General features: G+C 38.4%; 1 protein-coding gene across 8 annotated transcripts in view; it reads left to right on the top strand.

Annotated features, from left to right (window-relative positions):
- Window positions 1-14,362, top strand: part of HUWE1 (HECT, UBA and WWE domain containing E3 ubiquitin protein ligase 1) — a 154,944-nt gene that overhangs the window by 80,439 nt on the left and 60,143 nt on the right. For all 8 annotated transcript variants that reach the window (XM_047765241.1, XM_047765245.1, XM_047765242.1 and 5 more), the window contains 5 exons: window positions 4,976-5,033; window positions 6,008-6,184; window positions 9,670-9,915; window positions 10,924-11,057; window positions 11,826-11,920. In XM_047765241.1, coding sequence (XP_047621197.1) covers window positions 4,976-5,033; window positions 6,008-6,184; window positions 9,670-9,915; window positions 10,924-11,057; window positions 11,826-11,920 — 710 coding nt within the window. The remainder of the gene's footprint in view (window positions 1-4,975; window positions 5,034-6,007; window positions 6,185-9,669; window positions 9,916-10,923; window positions 11,058-11,825; window positions 11,921-14,362) is intronic.

Genomic DNA, 14,362 nt, shown 5'->3' with positions numbered 1-14,362 from the left:
AGAAGTAATGAGCCTGTTGATATGAATCTTTTTGGAGATAATGCATTAACTAAGTGCATTGCTTTCTTGGGCAGATATATTTTCCTTATCTAAAAAGGCAACCTTGCTTTCATCTAGCACCATCTTTTGTTTTGATTGAAATGTTCTCTTTCTGGAAAAGGAGGATACCCTAAAAGAAGGCAAGACGTTATTTGCAAAGAAGTTGTAATCTTGGTGCTTCATTGCCACACCCTTGATTGCCAGCCACCTTGCTGGGATAGGGTTCCCTTTCCTGGTTGTAAACTAGGGGAGGATTTCTTGATTGTACATGGTGGAGATTTTGAGTCAAGCTGTGTACATTCATCTGCACATAACTGTTCTGCCTGGACATCTTGTACCTTTTGTCTAACATGCCCAGATTTTAAGCTATTGTAGTAAATTGATATTTTCTCAAGCCCTCGTATATCTTAATTCTCAGTTCTTTTCTTGGGATGTCATGTGTTACTATGTTCTATCCATATATATCTTCCATCCCAGATTATCTCCTCCTTTTCCATCTGTCAGCTTCCTGCAACTCCAGCTCAGATGTCTTATTCTTACAGGAACTTTTTTTTTTTAACCTCCAAATGGGAAGTTGATCTTCTGTGTCCTCCCAACAGTGTTATTAAAATTGTTATATATTCTAATGATTTCCCCCATTAATCTTCTCCAAGACAAGGACAGTGTCTCATTCTACAAAGTATCCCAGTTACTTTGTATATAGTAGATAATCAGTCAATTTTATTTAAAGGGTTGATGGAATGAATCAAGAGCATTAGGGAGTGCCCATTGTGTTGCAGTGAAAATGAATCTGACTAGTATCCATGAGGATGCAGGTTTGATCCCTGGCCTTGCTCAGTGGGTCAGGGATCTGGTTTTGCCATGAGCTGTGGTGTAGGTCGCAGACATGGCTCAAATCTGGCGTTGCTCTGGCTGTGGCGTAGGCCCGCAGCTGTAGCTCCGATTCCACCCCTAGCCTGGGAACTTCCATATGCTGCGGGTGCGGCCCTAAATAAAAGCATTAGATTAAGGATTCCAAGTCCTAAATGCCAAGAGAGCTGGGCCTCATGAAACATGAACAAGAATAAAGAAATAGTAAAAAAAAAAAAAAAAAATCTAGTCTCACAACATTATGCCCTACCATAGTACTAGTCATTTGTTGCTTCTAATTTGCAAAGGACTCTAATAGTTGCTGTTCATGGTATCAATGTTCTCTTTAGTCTCCCTGGTCTGGGTGTTAATCAGTACCTCAATGACATGACATGTTAAGAGTCTCACAGATAGCAATGTGTGTACTTTTCCACTTTTGCCATTTTTACAAGCTTGGGTCATCATGTGGATTATTAGAGCTTCAAGGGAATGAAAAAGACTGGACTCAACCTCCATTTTGAAAGCCACAATCTATTAACTGGTTCTTTTATCTCCTTATCTCAGATAGTTGTGGGAGTTGCGCTATACTTTCTGCCAATATGGGAAGCGGCTTAGAAAATTTTACATTGTGTGCCACCCCTCTCCCCAAAAGTCATGTTTGTATCCCTGCCCCACCTAATCCAAAATTCTTCAATTGCATTTCCAAACAAATTCTTGTCTCCCATACCCACATCTGTTTTCCAATGCCTTAAATACACACATAAGTAAATTTTTTCCATTCTCTTTAATTGAGGTATGATTTCTCTATAATCCACTAACTGTACAGAGTTTCCTATTTCCCTACCCTAAATTGAGGCAGCTACTTATTTTATTTCTATTATTAATGGAAAAGTTTGCCTATCTGGAATATCATATAAATAAATGGAGTCTTATATGTATGTGTATCATATCTGATGAATGTACTCTTTTATATCTGGCTTCTTTTAAAAAGCATGTTTTGAGATTAATCCATGGTATGTCTTATCAGTATGTTGTTTTTGTTGCTGAATAGTATTCTGTTGTTTAAATATACTACAGCATTTATCTATTCTTCTATTGATTAACTTTTGTTACAAGTTTTTTTTCCCCCCCAGGCTAAAACAGTGTGCTTTTTACCTCCCCCCTGCCCCCAAAACCAGCAGTCGGCATTTGAAAAAATGGTTGTTCTTATTTGATCTTGAGACACATGTTTTGTGCTAGAGATCTGGAATTAGTCAACCCCAAATACATGGAGTTCTGTTCTACATTCAGAGGCATTCACCACAAGTAGTTTTAAATAGTTGTCTTTTGGCTTCTTTTCTTCTGCCTTCTAAATTGTTTAATTTCAGCAAAACTGATATTGCTGGGGTGAATATATTTGCAAATAAGTAACCATGGTTTTTAGTTGAGGCACCATGGTTTATTTTTGTGATTTATTCCATTTATTTTACCTGATCTAACAACCTATCCTGAACAACTTGAAAGAAACGGGTTATATAAAACCATGTGTTTAGAACTTGAATAGCAACTGTCTGGGCTTTAAAGGCAGCACATGCAGAGAAGTAGTTGTTCCACTGGGAGGAATCCTTTGCTAAAGGCAGCTGTCTCCTCAGGAGTAAGAAGAAAGACCTGATTTTCCTACCCACCCACCCCCAAACCTAAAACATGAGATCAGTTGTCCTATATCCATGTACTATGACACTCAATTTGAATCCTTGTCTATGTCTGATTAAGGGCTCCAGAACCATAAATACACATGTAAAAGTGACCAGGGTAAAATGAAGTTTGGGAATGTTTGCATGTTTTGGAGGAGAAGAGGCAGAAGTTTTAAATTTGACAGTTAAGGTGAATTGTTTCATTTACTGTGGGAATGTTGTCTTTAATTGTTTCAAAGATGCTGTGGGTCAGTTTCATATGAAGTTAGGATTAGAATTTTTCTTAAAACCATTTGGTAGGGGGATTTCTGCTGAACAGAGTTAATCATTTTACTATTCCTATATGATGTCCTGAGCCTGGAAGCTGAGAAGATGAAGGTTGGGAGAAAAATGGTTAGTGAACAAGTTTGTTCCTGGAGAACCACTGTTGGTTTGTTTTCTCTCTTGTTCTCCCCAGCTTACATCTAGCAAATGAAGGGAGTACCCAGGTCCCATTTCATGATAGTACTTCGGCTCTTTACCTTTGTATTTGGCTTCTGCAAAGGGGCAGATGTCTCCTTAGGCTAGAGCCACACACTCCTTAGCTGTAGCAGTGGATCTCTGGGGTCTTCCTAAGGAGGTGAAGAAAAGCTGGGGTGGACAATTGGTGTATGTACCAGGGAGCGCTGCAGTGGTTCTGAGAAAGTTTATAGTCAAGGAAAAGTTTGTAATCTTCCTATGAATCATTTCATTCCTAGCTTATAGGTCCTCCCTTTGTACAAAGTTCTTGCCCAAATTCACATGTTCACAACACCTACACAAGCCCAAGGTCTGGATATTTTGGTTCTAAAGCCATTCGTCATGTCTCTCTCTCCACTCTCTTTGCCTAGTTTTCATTTTGCTGCCAAATGTCCTCATGCCTAGCAAATCTTTGATCACATTTTATCTTGCTCAAAGATGAAAATTACTAGGCTCTTGCCATTTTTCCTGCCTTCTCCCTCCCCCTACCTCTCCTTTCTGCCCTTTTCTTCCAAGGACCTATATCCAAAATGCTCCATTTTGACTCAAGTTTTGTTTTTTGCTAGGGTTTGTCTTTTTTTTTTTTTTTTTTTTTGTCTTTTTGCTATTTCTTTGGGCCGCTTCCGTGGCATATGGAGGTTCCCAGGCTAGGGGTCGAATTGGAGCTGTAGCCACCGGCCTACGCCAGAGCCACAGCAACGCGGGATCCGAGCCGCGTCTGCAAGCTACACCACAGCTCATGGCAACGCCGGATCGTTAACCCACTGAGCAAGGCCAGGGACCGAACCCACAACCTCATGGTTCCTAGTCGGATTCGTTAACCACTGCACCACGACGGGAACTCCGGGTTTGTCTTAATATGTAGATTTTGTTTCATTTCAGTATAATTTTGGAGTTTTTTACATCTCTTTCCTTTGAGCTAATGACTGCATTTTCTGCAGCATGGCATTGCAGTCTTTTTATCTTCAGTGCAGCATTGAAGCATCTTAACTAAAAGGACCTGGTCACAGTAGAAAATTGACAGAACACTGTAAACCAACTATAATGGAGAAAAAAATCACTTAGAAAAAAAAAGACCTAATTACAATTTTTGGATAGTTCAGGAAAAGGTTGTTAGAGAAGGAAGCCTTGGAAATTTCTTTGATGAACTTCAACTATTCTGAATGGTTTGTCAATCTAACATGGAATTTTGAGCAAAATTAAATTCCATTTCTCACTCTCTATAACTTTAAACCTGTTGTAAGAACATGGTAAAGATGGTTATGTATTTGTTTCATTGCCTAGCCCCTTCAAGCAAATATTTAAATAGTCTCTTAATTGAACTTGCTTATTTTTAATATCTTCCTATTGATGAATTTTTCCTACGGTATAGTTTTCCCAAGATAGAATAATTTCTTTTGTGATATGTACAAATGCTGTTTGTGAAAGCTTGGTTTTTCCTTTTGTGCTCTCAATACGCTCAGGCTAAGAAAGCTAGCTTCATAATTAATTTCAGGAGTTCCCATTGTGGCTCAGCGGTTAACGAACCTGACTGGCATCCATGAGGACGCAGGGTCGATCCCTGGCCTTGCTCAGTGGGTTGGAAATCCGGCATTGCCATGAGCCAAGGTGTAGGTCACAGATTAGGCTTGGATCCAGCGTTGCTGTACCTCTGGCATAGGCTGGTGGCTACAGCTCCAATTGGACCCCTAGCCTTGGAATTATGTCATGGGTGTGGCCCTAAAAAGAGGAAAAAAAATTTTTTTAATTAAAAAGAAAAAGAATTAATTTCAGCTCTTTTTTTCCATATACTATATACTAAAGGCTGTAAGTCTGAGAAGAAGTCCTAGAATTTCATGCTGTTTCCTTTTCTTTGCTTTGTTTTCTTGCACTGATATTGTGGATTTCCGTGTAACTTACTTTTTTCTCCTTAACAGGGTTGTTGGTACAGAGGAACGTATTCCTATTCCCCTCATGGATTACATCCTTAATGTGGTAAGATTAATGGTAGGGCATACTGAATAAAGGTGTGTGCTTTTCTGGAAAATGTGTGGGGTTACCAAGTAATCTAATAATTTCAGTGTTTATTTTCACTGGGGCCCTTCGAGTGCAGAGTAGTGGGGAAAGATGTGCAAACCTTGTTCTGTGAGACTAATTTGCCAAAAATTAGCTAACAACCCCTTTTTATTGGTATTCCCAATTTTATGTTCATTCCCCTTTGGAATCCAAGCAAGAGGAGAGTGGGCTTTGTTAGGCCAATCCAGAATTATGTTCTTTAAATTTGTACCAACATATTTTTTTCCTATTACTTGCCATTTTTTCCCATTAACTTCTCTTTTACCCCCCAAAAATACATATATATAGTGATGTTTTCTTTTAACTTCCTATGTGTCTCACAGGAAAAAGTGAAGAGTTTGAATTTTCTCAGAATTATTTACATATAAGGGGAAGCCCACTCAGCATTTGTTCTAGCCCAGTAATGCACTTCCAGACTTTCAGAGATGGTTTCTCTTTTTCCTAAAGTGTTTGTGACCCACACTTTACTTTCTTACCCATATAAAATGCTCTTCCAGAGTTCTAGGTTTCGTTTGCATTATAAGCATTATGAGTACATTTGAAGGAAAGTATCCTTTTCCAGGGGAGAGGCAACACATTATCATGTAAGAAGCGCTAAATGAGCACATTAAGAGATAAGATCTGATTCTGCCACTAGTTCATGATGTGGCCTTGTGCCTTCAAATTATATGACTTTAGATGTGGCTGAAAAGGTAAATTTGGAAGAAGTTGTAATTAGGCCTTATTTTCTGGGTGTTCAGGGTTCATATATATCTCCACTTACCTGAGATTTTAATATTCTAGAAAATACTGATTTCATGACTATAAGGTTACCTATGTCCTTATTCTAAGTTGACATTTTAGTTCCAGATGTCAAACTCTAATAACCTTTTTTTAAAATCTTCATTACCTAGATGAAATTTGTGGAATCTATTCTGAGCAACAATACAACCGATGACCACTGCCAGGAATTTGTGAATCAGAAAGGACTCTTGCCTTTGGTTACCATTTTGGGTCTTCCTAATCTGCCCATTGACTTTCCCACATCTGCAGCTTGTCAGGCTGTTGCAGGTGTCTGCAAATCCATATTGGTAAGAAGCATCTGGCCAAATGTTTTCATTTCTTTTAGAAATCAATTTTGCAATACTTCTATATGTGTTTTTACTCCCCTCGAACTAAAACATAATGAAGAAATTTGTGATTATGTACTACAAGTGAATTTTGTGGCTAATAAATAGTGTGTACCATATTATCTCTTACAGAAAAGTCAAAGTGTTCTTTGTTCCTATGTTTGTTTATAGTTCTAACATTATGAGGTTATTGGAAGGGAAAGTACATCTCCAAGAAATCTTTGGAGCTAGGTTTTAACACAATCTGGTATTGTTTAGCCATGTATTTTTTTTTTCCTTTCTCAGGCTTGATAGTTGTGTATTTTAAGTATGATTGACCTATAGTTCATTGCTCAAATTTTGCCCAAAAATGAAGTTTCTTTATCTTAAATAGTGGAAAAATAGACATAACATGATATTTACCACCTTAACCATTTTGAAGTATGTTAGTTTAGTACATTCACATTGTTGTGAAACTCATCTCCAGAACACTCTTCTCTTGCAAAACTGAAAATCTGTACCCATTAAACAACAACTTTCAATTCCCCTTTCCCTACCAGCCCTTGGTAAATATCATTCTACTGTCTATCTCTGAATACCTACTGTTAGAGGTATGTCATGTAAGTAGAATTCATATCTTTCTGTGACTGGCTTATTTTGCTTAGCATAATGTCCCCAAGTTTCATCTGTGTGTAGCATATGTCAGCATTTTCCTTTTTTAAGGCTGAATAATAGTCCAATGTGTATATAAATTGCATTTCATTTATCCATTCATTAATCAATAGACATTTTGGTTGCTTCCACTTTTATGGAACATGGGTATACAAATATTTCTCTAAGACTCTGCTTTTATGTATGTGGTGAAAACACTTGAGATCTACTGCTCTCTTAGCAAATTCCTAATATATAATTCAGTATTTATAAACTATACTCACCATGCTAAACATTAGATCCCCAGAACTTATTAATCTTCTAAATAAAACTTTATATGTACCCTTGACTGTGTAACTCTCCACCCCCACCCCCCCCACCCCACCCCACCCCCGGCAACCACCATTCTAGTCTCTGGTCCCAAGTTTGAGTTTGATTTTATTTATTTATTTTTGCTTTTTAGGGCTGCACCTATAGCATATATTCACACCACAGCTCACGGCAATGCCGGATCCTTAACCCAGTGAGAAAGGCCAGGGATCAGAACTTGCGTCCTCATGGATCCTAGTCAGATTCATTAACCACTGAGCCATGACGGGAACTCCTGAGTTTGACTTTAAAATGAGACCCTGCTTTCAGTTATTTTGGGTATCTACCCAGAATTAGGATTTGCTGGATCCTATGGTGGTTCTGTTTTTATTTTTTTATTTTTTTTTGTCTTTTTAGCTATTTCTTGGGCCACTCCCGCGGCATATGGAGGTTCCCAGGCTAGGGGTCGAATTGGAGCTGTAGCCACCGGCCTACGCCAGAGCCACAGCAACTCGGGATCCGAGCCGTGTCTGCAACCTACACCACAGCTCATGGCAACGCCGGATCGTTAACCCACTGAGCAAGGGCAGGGACCGAACCCGCAACCTCGTGGTTCCTAGTCGGATTCGTTAACCACTGCGCCACAAAGGGAACTCCTGTTTTTAATTTTTTGAGGAACTGCCATACTGTATAATTTTTTGAGGAACTGCCATATAGCATCTCCACCATTTCACATTCCAACCAGCAAAGCACAAGGGTTCTGTGATTTCTCTGCATCCTCACTAATACTTGTTATTTTTTAAGTTTTTCGATACTAGCCAATCTAAGGGGTATGAACTAAGATCTCATGATTTTGATTCGCATTTCTCTATTGATAGCAATGTTGGCATCTTTTCATGTGCCTATTGGCCATCTGTATGTCTTTGAGAAAAAATGTCTCTTCAGGTCCTTTGCCCATTTTTTAATAGGTGGATTTACTTTTTGTTGTTGAGTTGTAGGAGTTCTTATATTCTGGATATAAATCTTATCAGGTAAATGATTTACAGGTTGTTTTCTCCCATTCCATGGGTTGCTTTTCACTCTGTTGATAGTAACCTTTGAAACAAAAAAAAAGGGGTTTTAATTTTGATAAAGTCCAATTTGGTTTTGTGTGGGGGAGTTTTATTTTGTTTTTGTTTTTACTTTCGTTGCCTGTGCTTTTCTGTCATATCTAAGAATTCATTGCCAAATTCAGTGTCATACAGCTTTTATCCTGTGGCTTTTTCTAGATGTTTTATAGTTTTAGGTCTTTGATCTGTTTTGAGTAAATTTTTTATATGGTGTAAGGTAAGGTTCAACTTCATTCCTTTGCACATGGTTATCCAGGTTTCCTAACAGCATTTGTTGAAGATTGCCCTTTCCCTGTTGCACCCTGGTCTTGGCAACCCAGTCAAAAAATCATTTGACCATACGTGTATGCAGGTCTTTATTTTGGAGCTTTCTGTTCTATTCCATTGGTATTGATGTCTGTCTTTATGCCAGTACTACACTTGATTACTGTAGCTTTGTGGTAAGTTTACAAATCTGGGGATGTGAGACCTTTAACTTTTTCTTTTTTAAGATACTTATATATTTATTTGGAATCACTTGAGATTCTGTATGAATTTTAAGAGGGATTTTTCTAACAAGAAAGGTGTTGGGATTCTAGGAAGAATTGATGCATTAAATCTATGAAGCGTCTTTATTAGTTGGGTTGTACAATGATAAGTAATTTCTGCTAAAAATCAGAAATCCAATTTCTTACATGGAAAGATCCATAATTGTGACATCTGCATTTAATATTTCATTTTGCTCTTTTTGCAAATATTTAAGTGTTATTCATAAGGGAGGGAGGGGAAAAAGCTGCTCCATCATTATACTACCTGCTTTAAGATAGACTGCATGAGGATGGATAGATTTATTTAAAGCCATAGGAAAGACATAAATTCTCCTGTCTTTGAATGGCAAGTAATAGTGTTTACTGTCAAGATTTTTCTGTAGATTCAAAAAGAAATTACAAATGCGGTATAATCCTTGACTTGTCTCCAGAAAAAGAAAATACCTACCTAGCTGATGCCTATCCTATAATTGTCTCTTATTGTGGTTTAAAAAAAAAGTACATTTGTAATAGTGGGTCATTTCCATGCTTTGGAACCTTGCCTAATATTGCTCCCTATTGAGCAAAATTTGAGATTAATCTTAGTGCACAGAGTCTTTGTTGTAACAATATTCCAATTTGGTCATCACAATCTTTTAAATATGACCATGTTTGAAAGTCTCATTTAAAGACATAATATGTTATTTTTAAAGGAAGCATAAAGGTATGTGATAACTGCATTCATATTTTGGCTCCATTTAACAGGTGAGAGACCATGGCCACGTCTGAAATTAGTGAGACCAGTCTTCGACTTCTTTCATTGTGACTGTTCAAGATATATGCATATGAAGTTAATTGTACATTAATGCTTTAATTATTGTTGTTATTTCAGACACTGTCACATGAACCCAAAGTCCTTCAGGAGGGTCTTCTGCAGTTGGACTCCATTCTTTCCTCCTTGGAGCCCTTACACCGCCCAATTGAATCCCCTGGGGGCTCAGTGTTGCTGCGAGAACTGGCGTGTGCAGGCAATGTTGCTGATGCTACCCTATCAGCTCAGGCCACACCTCTATTACATGCACTCACTGCTGCCCACGCCTACATCATGATGTTTGTTCATACATGCAGAGTTGGACAGGTAAGAATTATCTTAAAGTCAGTGAGATACCTAAGGCATATACCTGGCATCTTAGTGTGCTTAGAAGCAGTTCTACTTAGGCTAGTTGCTATAAAAGAACAGTTTAAGGGTGAGGAGTTTTTTTGGGTGGGTCACTTGAGTTTACGCTTCAGGTTGCTGTCTAGTTTCACTTTCCCTTAGTATCTTTTTCATTAGAAGTTGAGTGCTCATATAATTTGTTTTGTGAGGTTGAGATAAGTAACAGGCATTAATAGATCTGTAACATCCATAGAGATCATAGGGGTATATATAGTCACCCCTTTTAGCAGGCAGGCTCAATTGGGTGTTCATCTGGCCTTATTTCCTACTCTTTCTACAAATGCATTAACAGATTACTAAGGACTTTCCAAATATCAAACCTTGTAACTGCAGCCCATGTTACGTGTTCCAGAAAGTTAAGTTTTTGGGGTTTTGTTTGCTTTTGAGTGTTCACAGTTTTATTTACTACCTTTAGTAGTCAAGTATCAAGTCTAAAGATTAATGGTTTAATATTTTTAGCAGCCCTGTTTTATGCTCTTGAACAGGAGTGTGTTCTTTGGATCAAATTAAATAAAAAGCACAGTTATGAACTATTTAAAAAATAATTACATGACAAAGCTTGAGGGCTTCATTTATTTATTGAAGTAAAGAAATAAAAGGGAAATAACAAGATCTCTCAGCACCTAAAAAAATTAGAAAGTGTCAATGAGTCTATAAAACTCCTTAATTGATTTAGAAAAGAGGAGTTGCCTGTGACTCCTGTTTTTCACTTTACAAAAAAGCAATGAGAAGGGATGTTAGAGACAAATAAATATTGTAAGAGAATACCTTGTGGAACTGTGATCTTAAATGTGGAAATTTTGATGAAGTAGACAACTCTGAAAATAATAAGGAAAAATAGAATCCCTTATCCTTCTTAAATAGCTGATTTTGAATGTAATTATTCAGAGGTCATCCCAAAGATCACCTTCCTTTTTACTTTGGTTGCAGAGTGAAATTCGTTCCATCTCCGTAAACCAGTGGGGCTCTCAGTTGGGTCTGAGTGTTCTAAGCAAGCTGAGCCAGTTATACTGTTCCCTGGTGTGGGAAAGCACTGTCCTTCTATCCCTGTGTACTCCAAACAGGTAAGGGAATTGTTAATCTCTTTTGTTGTCTCTGTTGTCTTTCCTAACAGAGAAACTAAGCTTAGTAAGCCTGGAGGATTGCTTTGGTCAAAGACAGAAAAGTGAGTTCAGAGGCTTCCTTGTCTGTCTTAGTCCATTCAGACTGCTATAACAGAATCCACAGACTGGGTCTTTATAAACAATAGCAATTTATTGCTCAGAGTTCTGGAGACTAGAAGTCTGCATGGTTAGGTGAGGGCTCTCTTCCACATAGCAGACTTCTCATTGTATCCTCACAAGGTGGCAAGGGACTCTGGAGCCTCTTGTATAAGGCAGTAGTCTCACTCATGATGATTTCACCCTTAAGAATTAAGTACCTACCAAAGGCCTTACTACTAATACCATCTCATCAGGTATTAGGATTTCAGTGTTTGAATTTTGAGGGGACACAAACATTGCATCCATACATTGTCTTTCCCACTTAGCAGCCGAAGGCCTTGCTTGCAAATGTGTCGTCTTGTACATCTTTGACCTCATATCCCAGTTATGTTGTGTCAGCACGGTGGGTATTTATAATTTGGTCCTTTTGTTAGCCAGATCTAGAGAGTTGAGTTGGAAACCTTGTTGAGTGCTACCTCAAGAATTCCATCATCGCAGATGTTTTGTTAGGTTAACTTAAAAACAGGTATGTGTTGTTGTCAGCGAAGTGGGTCAGAGGCATTAAATAAGCACAACATTAAAAAGACAGCTGTCAGGGATTTTTTTTGCTCACTGTTTCTCTCCTTGCAGCCTACCATCTGGGTGTGAATTTGGTCAGGCGGACATGCAGAAACTGGTTCCAAAGGATGAGAAGGCAGGTACGACCCAGGGCGGAAAAAGATCAGGTAACTCCAAGAAACCAAAATCCTAGCCATTTAAGTTCTGTCTCTGTGTCTTTACAGGTCTGCTGTGAAATTTTAAATTAGCTCTATCGTCTGTAGTCTTCTTTTTTCCTTTCATTAGTTGTTTTTGTTTGTTTGTTTTGTTTTGTTTTTTGTCTTTTTAGGGCCGCACCTGCGGCACATGGAGGTTCCCAGGCCAGGGGTCCAATTGGAGCTGTTGCTGCCGGCATACACCAGAGCCACAGCAACTCCAGATCTGAGCCGCGTCTGCGACCCAGAGTTCACAGCAACACCAGATCCTTAACCCACTGAGCGAGGCCAGGGATCGAACCCGCAACCTCATGGTTCCTAGTCGGATATATTTCCACTGCACCACGATGGTAACTCCCCTTTCATTAGTTTTTAATTATTTATGTTAAACTATTTTCATTTATTTTCTCTATTAAAAATACAATGATAAAAATTAGGAAATGTAGTAGTAGAAAGAAGAATCACCCATGTTTGTACCACAAAAAATATTTCAGAAGTGTCTACCTAATCTTTTCCCCTGAGGATATGTTTTATTAACATTGTTGTGATTGTCATAGATAAAATACGTCATAGATCTTTTTTCCATTAACATTAAGTGCCATGTAAGTGTACCATGAATTAACCATTCACTATTAAGTTTCTAATGTACTATTTTGGAAAATTAACATCTTTGTATGTAGTTTTATGCAAATATAAGATTGATTCTTAGGAATTATCTTGTGGTGCTGCAGGTTAAGGATCCAGTGTTGTCACTGCAGTGGCTCAGGTCACTGCAATGTCTCAGGTTCAGTCCCTGGCCCAAGAACTTCCACATACTGCAGGCATGGCAAAAAAAAAAAAAATTAGAAATTGCTTTATCAAAGGGTATGATGGGACTTTAATTTTTATCTTTTTTTTTATTTATTTACTTTGTCTTTTTGCTATTTCTAGGGCCGCTCCCACGGCATATGGAGGTTCCCAGGCTAGGGGTCGAATCGGAGCTGTAGCCACCGGCCTATGCCAGAGCCACAGCAACCTGGGATCGGAGCCACTTCTGCAACCTACACCACAGCTCACGGCAATGCCGGATCCTTAACCCACTGAGCAAGGGCAGGGACCGAACCCGCAACCTCGTGGTTCCTAGTTGGATTCGTTAACCACTGCGCCACGACAGGAACTCCGGGACTTTAATTTTTATATGCTTATTTTTCAGAACCTTAATTTCTTAGGTTAAATATGGTAAATTACCATTCTAAGTGGCTGTGGATCACTTTAGAACCACAGGTGTTCAATTTGGTGACCACTAGCCACGTGTGACTGTTGACTACTCGTAATGTGGCTAGTGCAACTCTAAAAAACCAAAATAGGCATTTCCTTCATGGCTCAGTGGTTAACAAACCTGACTAGGATCTATGAGGATTCAGGTTCGGTCCCTGGCCTCGCTCAGTAGGTTAAGATCCAGCCTTGTTGTGAGCTGTGTTGAAGGATGCAGACACGGCTCGGATCCCATGTTGCTGTGGGTGTGGCATAGACCAGCGGCTACAGCTCCAATTCGACCCCTAGCCTGGAAACCTCCATATGCCTCAGCTACAGCCCTAAAAAGCAAAAAAAAAAAAAAAAAAAAAACACCATTTCTTTCCTTCCTCCTTTCCATGTGCATGCTCTCACTCATGCTTTCTCTCTCTCTCCCTCCTTCTCCCCAGCCCCTTATTAAGGGGAGTGTATTATGGGTGGAATTGTGTGGTTCCCCTGACACACACACACACACACACACACACACAATTATATGTTGGAGTACTAATCTCCTAGCACCTGAGAATGTGATCTTATTTGGAAATAGAGTTGTTGTAGATACGTAGTTAAGATGAAGTCATAGGTTGGACAGAGAAAACAGAACTTTTAATTCTTATTAATTTAAATATAACAATTACTACTTTATTCAGTTGTTGGAAGACTTAAGTATGTACAACTTAGGTATGTGAATCTTTTTTTCCCAGTAAATTACATGAAATATAGATCAATTAATGAAAATTGAATTCAGATGTGTTAAAAGATATCTCCTTTTTTAATAATTATATAAATGTCTAAATATTTTTATATTTGATTACATGTTGAAGTAACAATTTTTATATTGGGTTAAGTAGTGTATTACTAAAAATTAAGCTTTTGGAGTTCCCACTGTGGTACAGCAGGTTAAGAATCTAGCATTGTCTCTGAGGTGGCACAGTTTCGTTCCCTAGCCCAGCTCAGATGTTGTTCACATTATATTTCTATTGGACAGTGCCATTTTAGAAAGTAGCTTTTATATTATACTACAAAAGAAGTTCCAAATTGCAATAAGCAGAAATTATACAGTCTTCTGGCTCTACTGCAATAAACCTAAAATTAATAAGACCAGCTTTTATAGAAAGTTTTTTGTCCTATACTCTGCCTCAG

The sequence above is a fragment of the Phacochoerus africanus genome, chromosome X, assembly GCF_016906955.1.
Source record: "Phacochoerus africanus isolate WHEZ1 chromosome X, ROS_Pafr_v1, whole genome shotgun sequence".
In the NCBI taxonomy this organism is placed as follows: domain Eukaryota; kingdom Metazoa; phylum Chordata; class Mammalia; order Artiodactyla; family Suidae; genus Phacochoerus; species Phacochoerus africanus.
The sequence above is the reverse complement of the archived record's forward strand: the minus strand, read 5'-3'. Positions and strand labels throughout refer to the sequence as shown.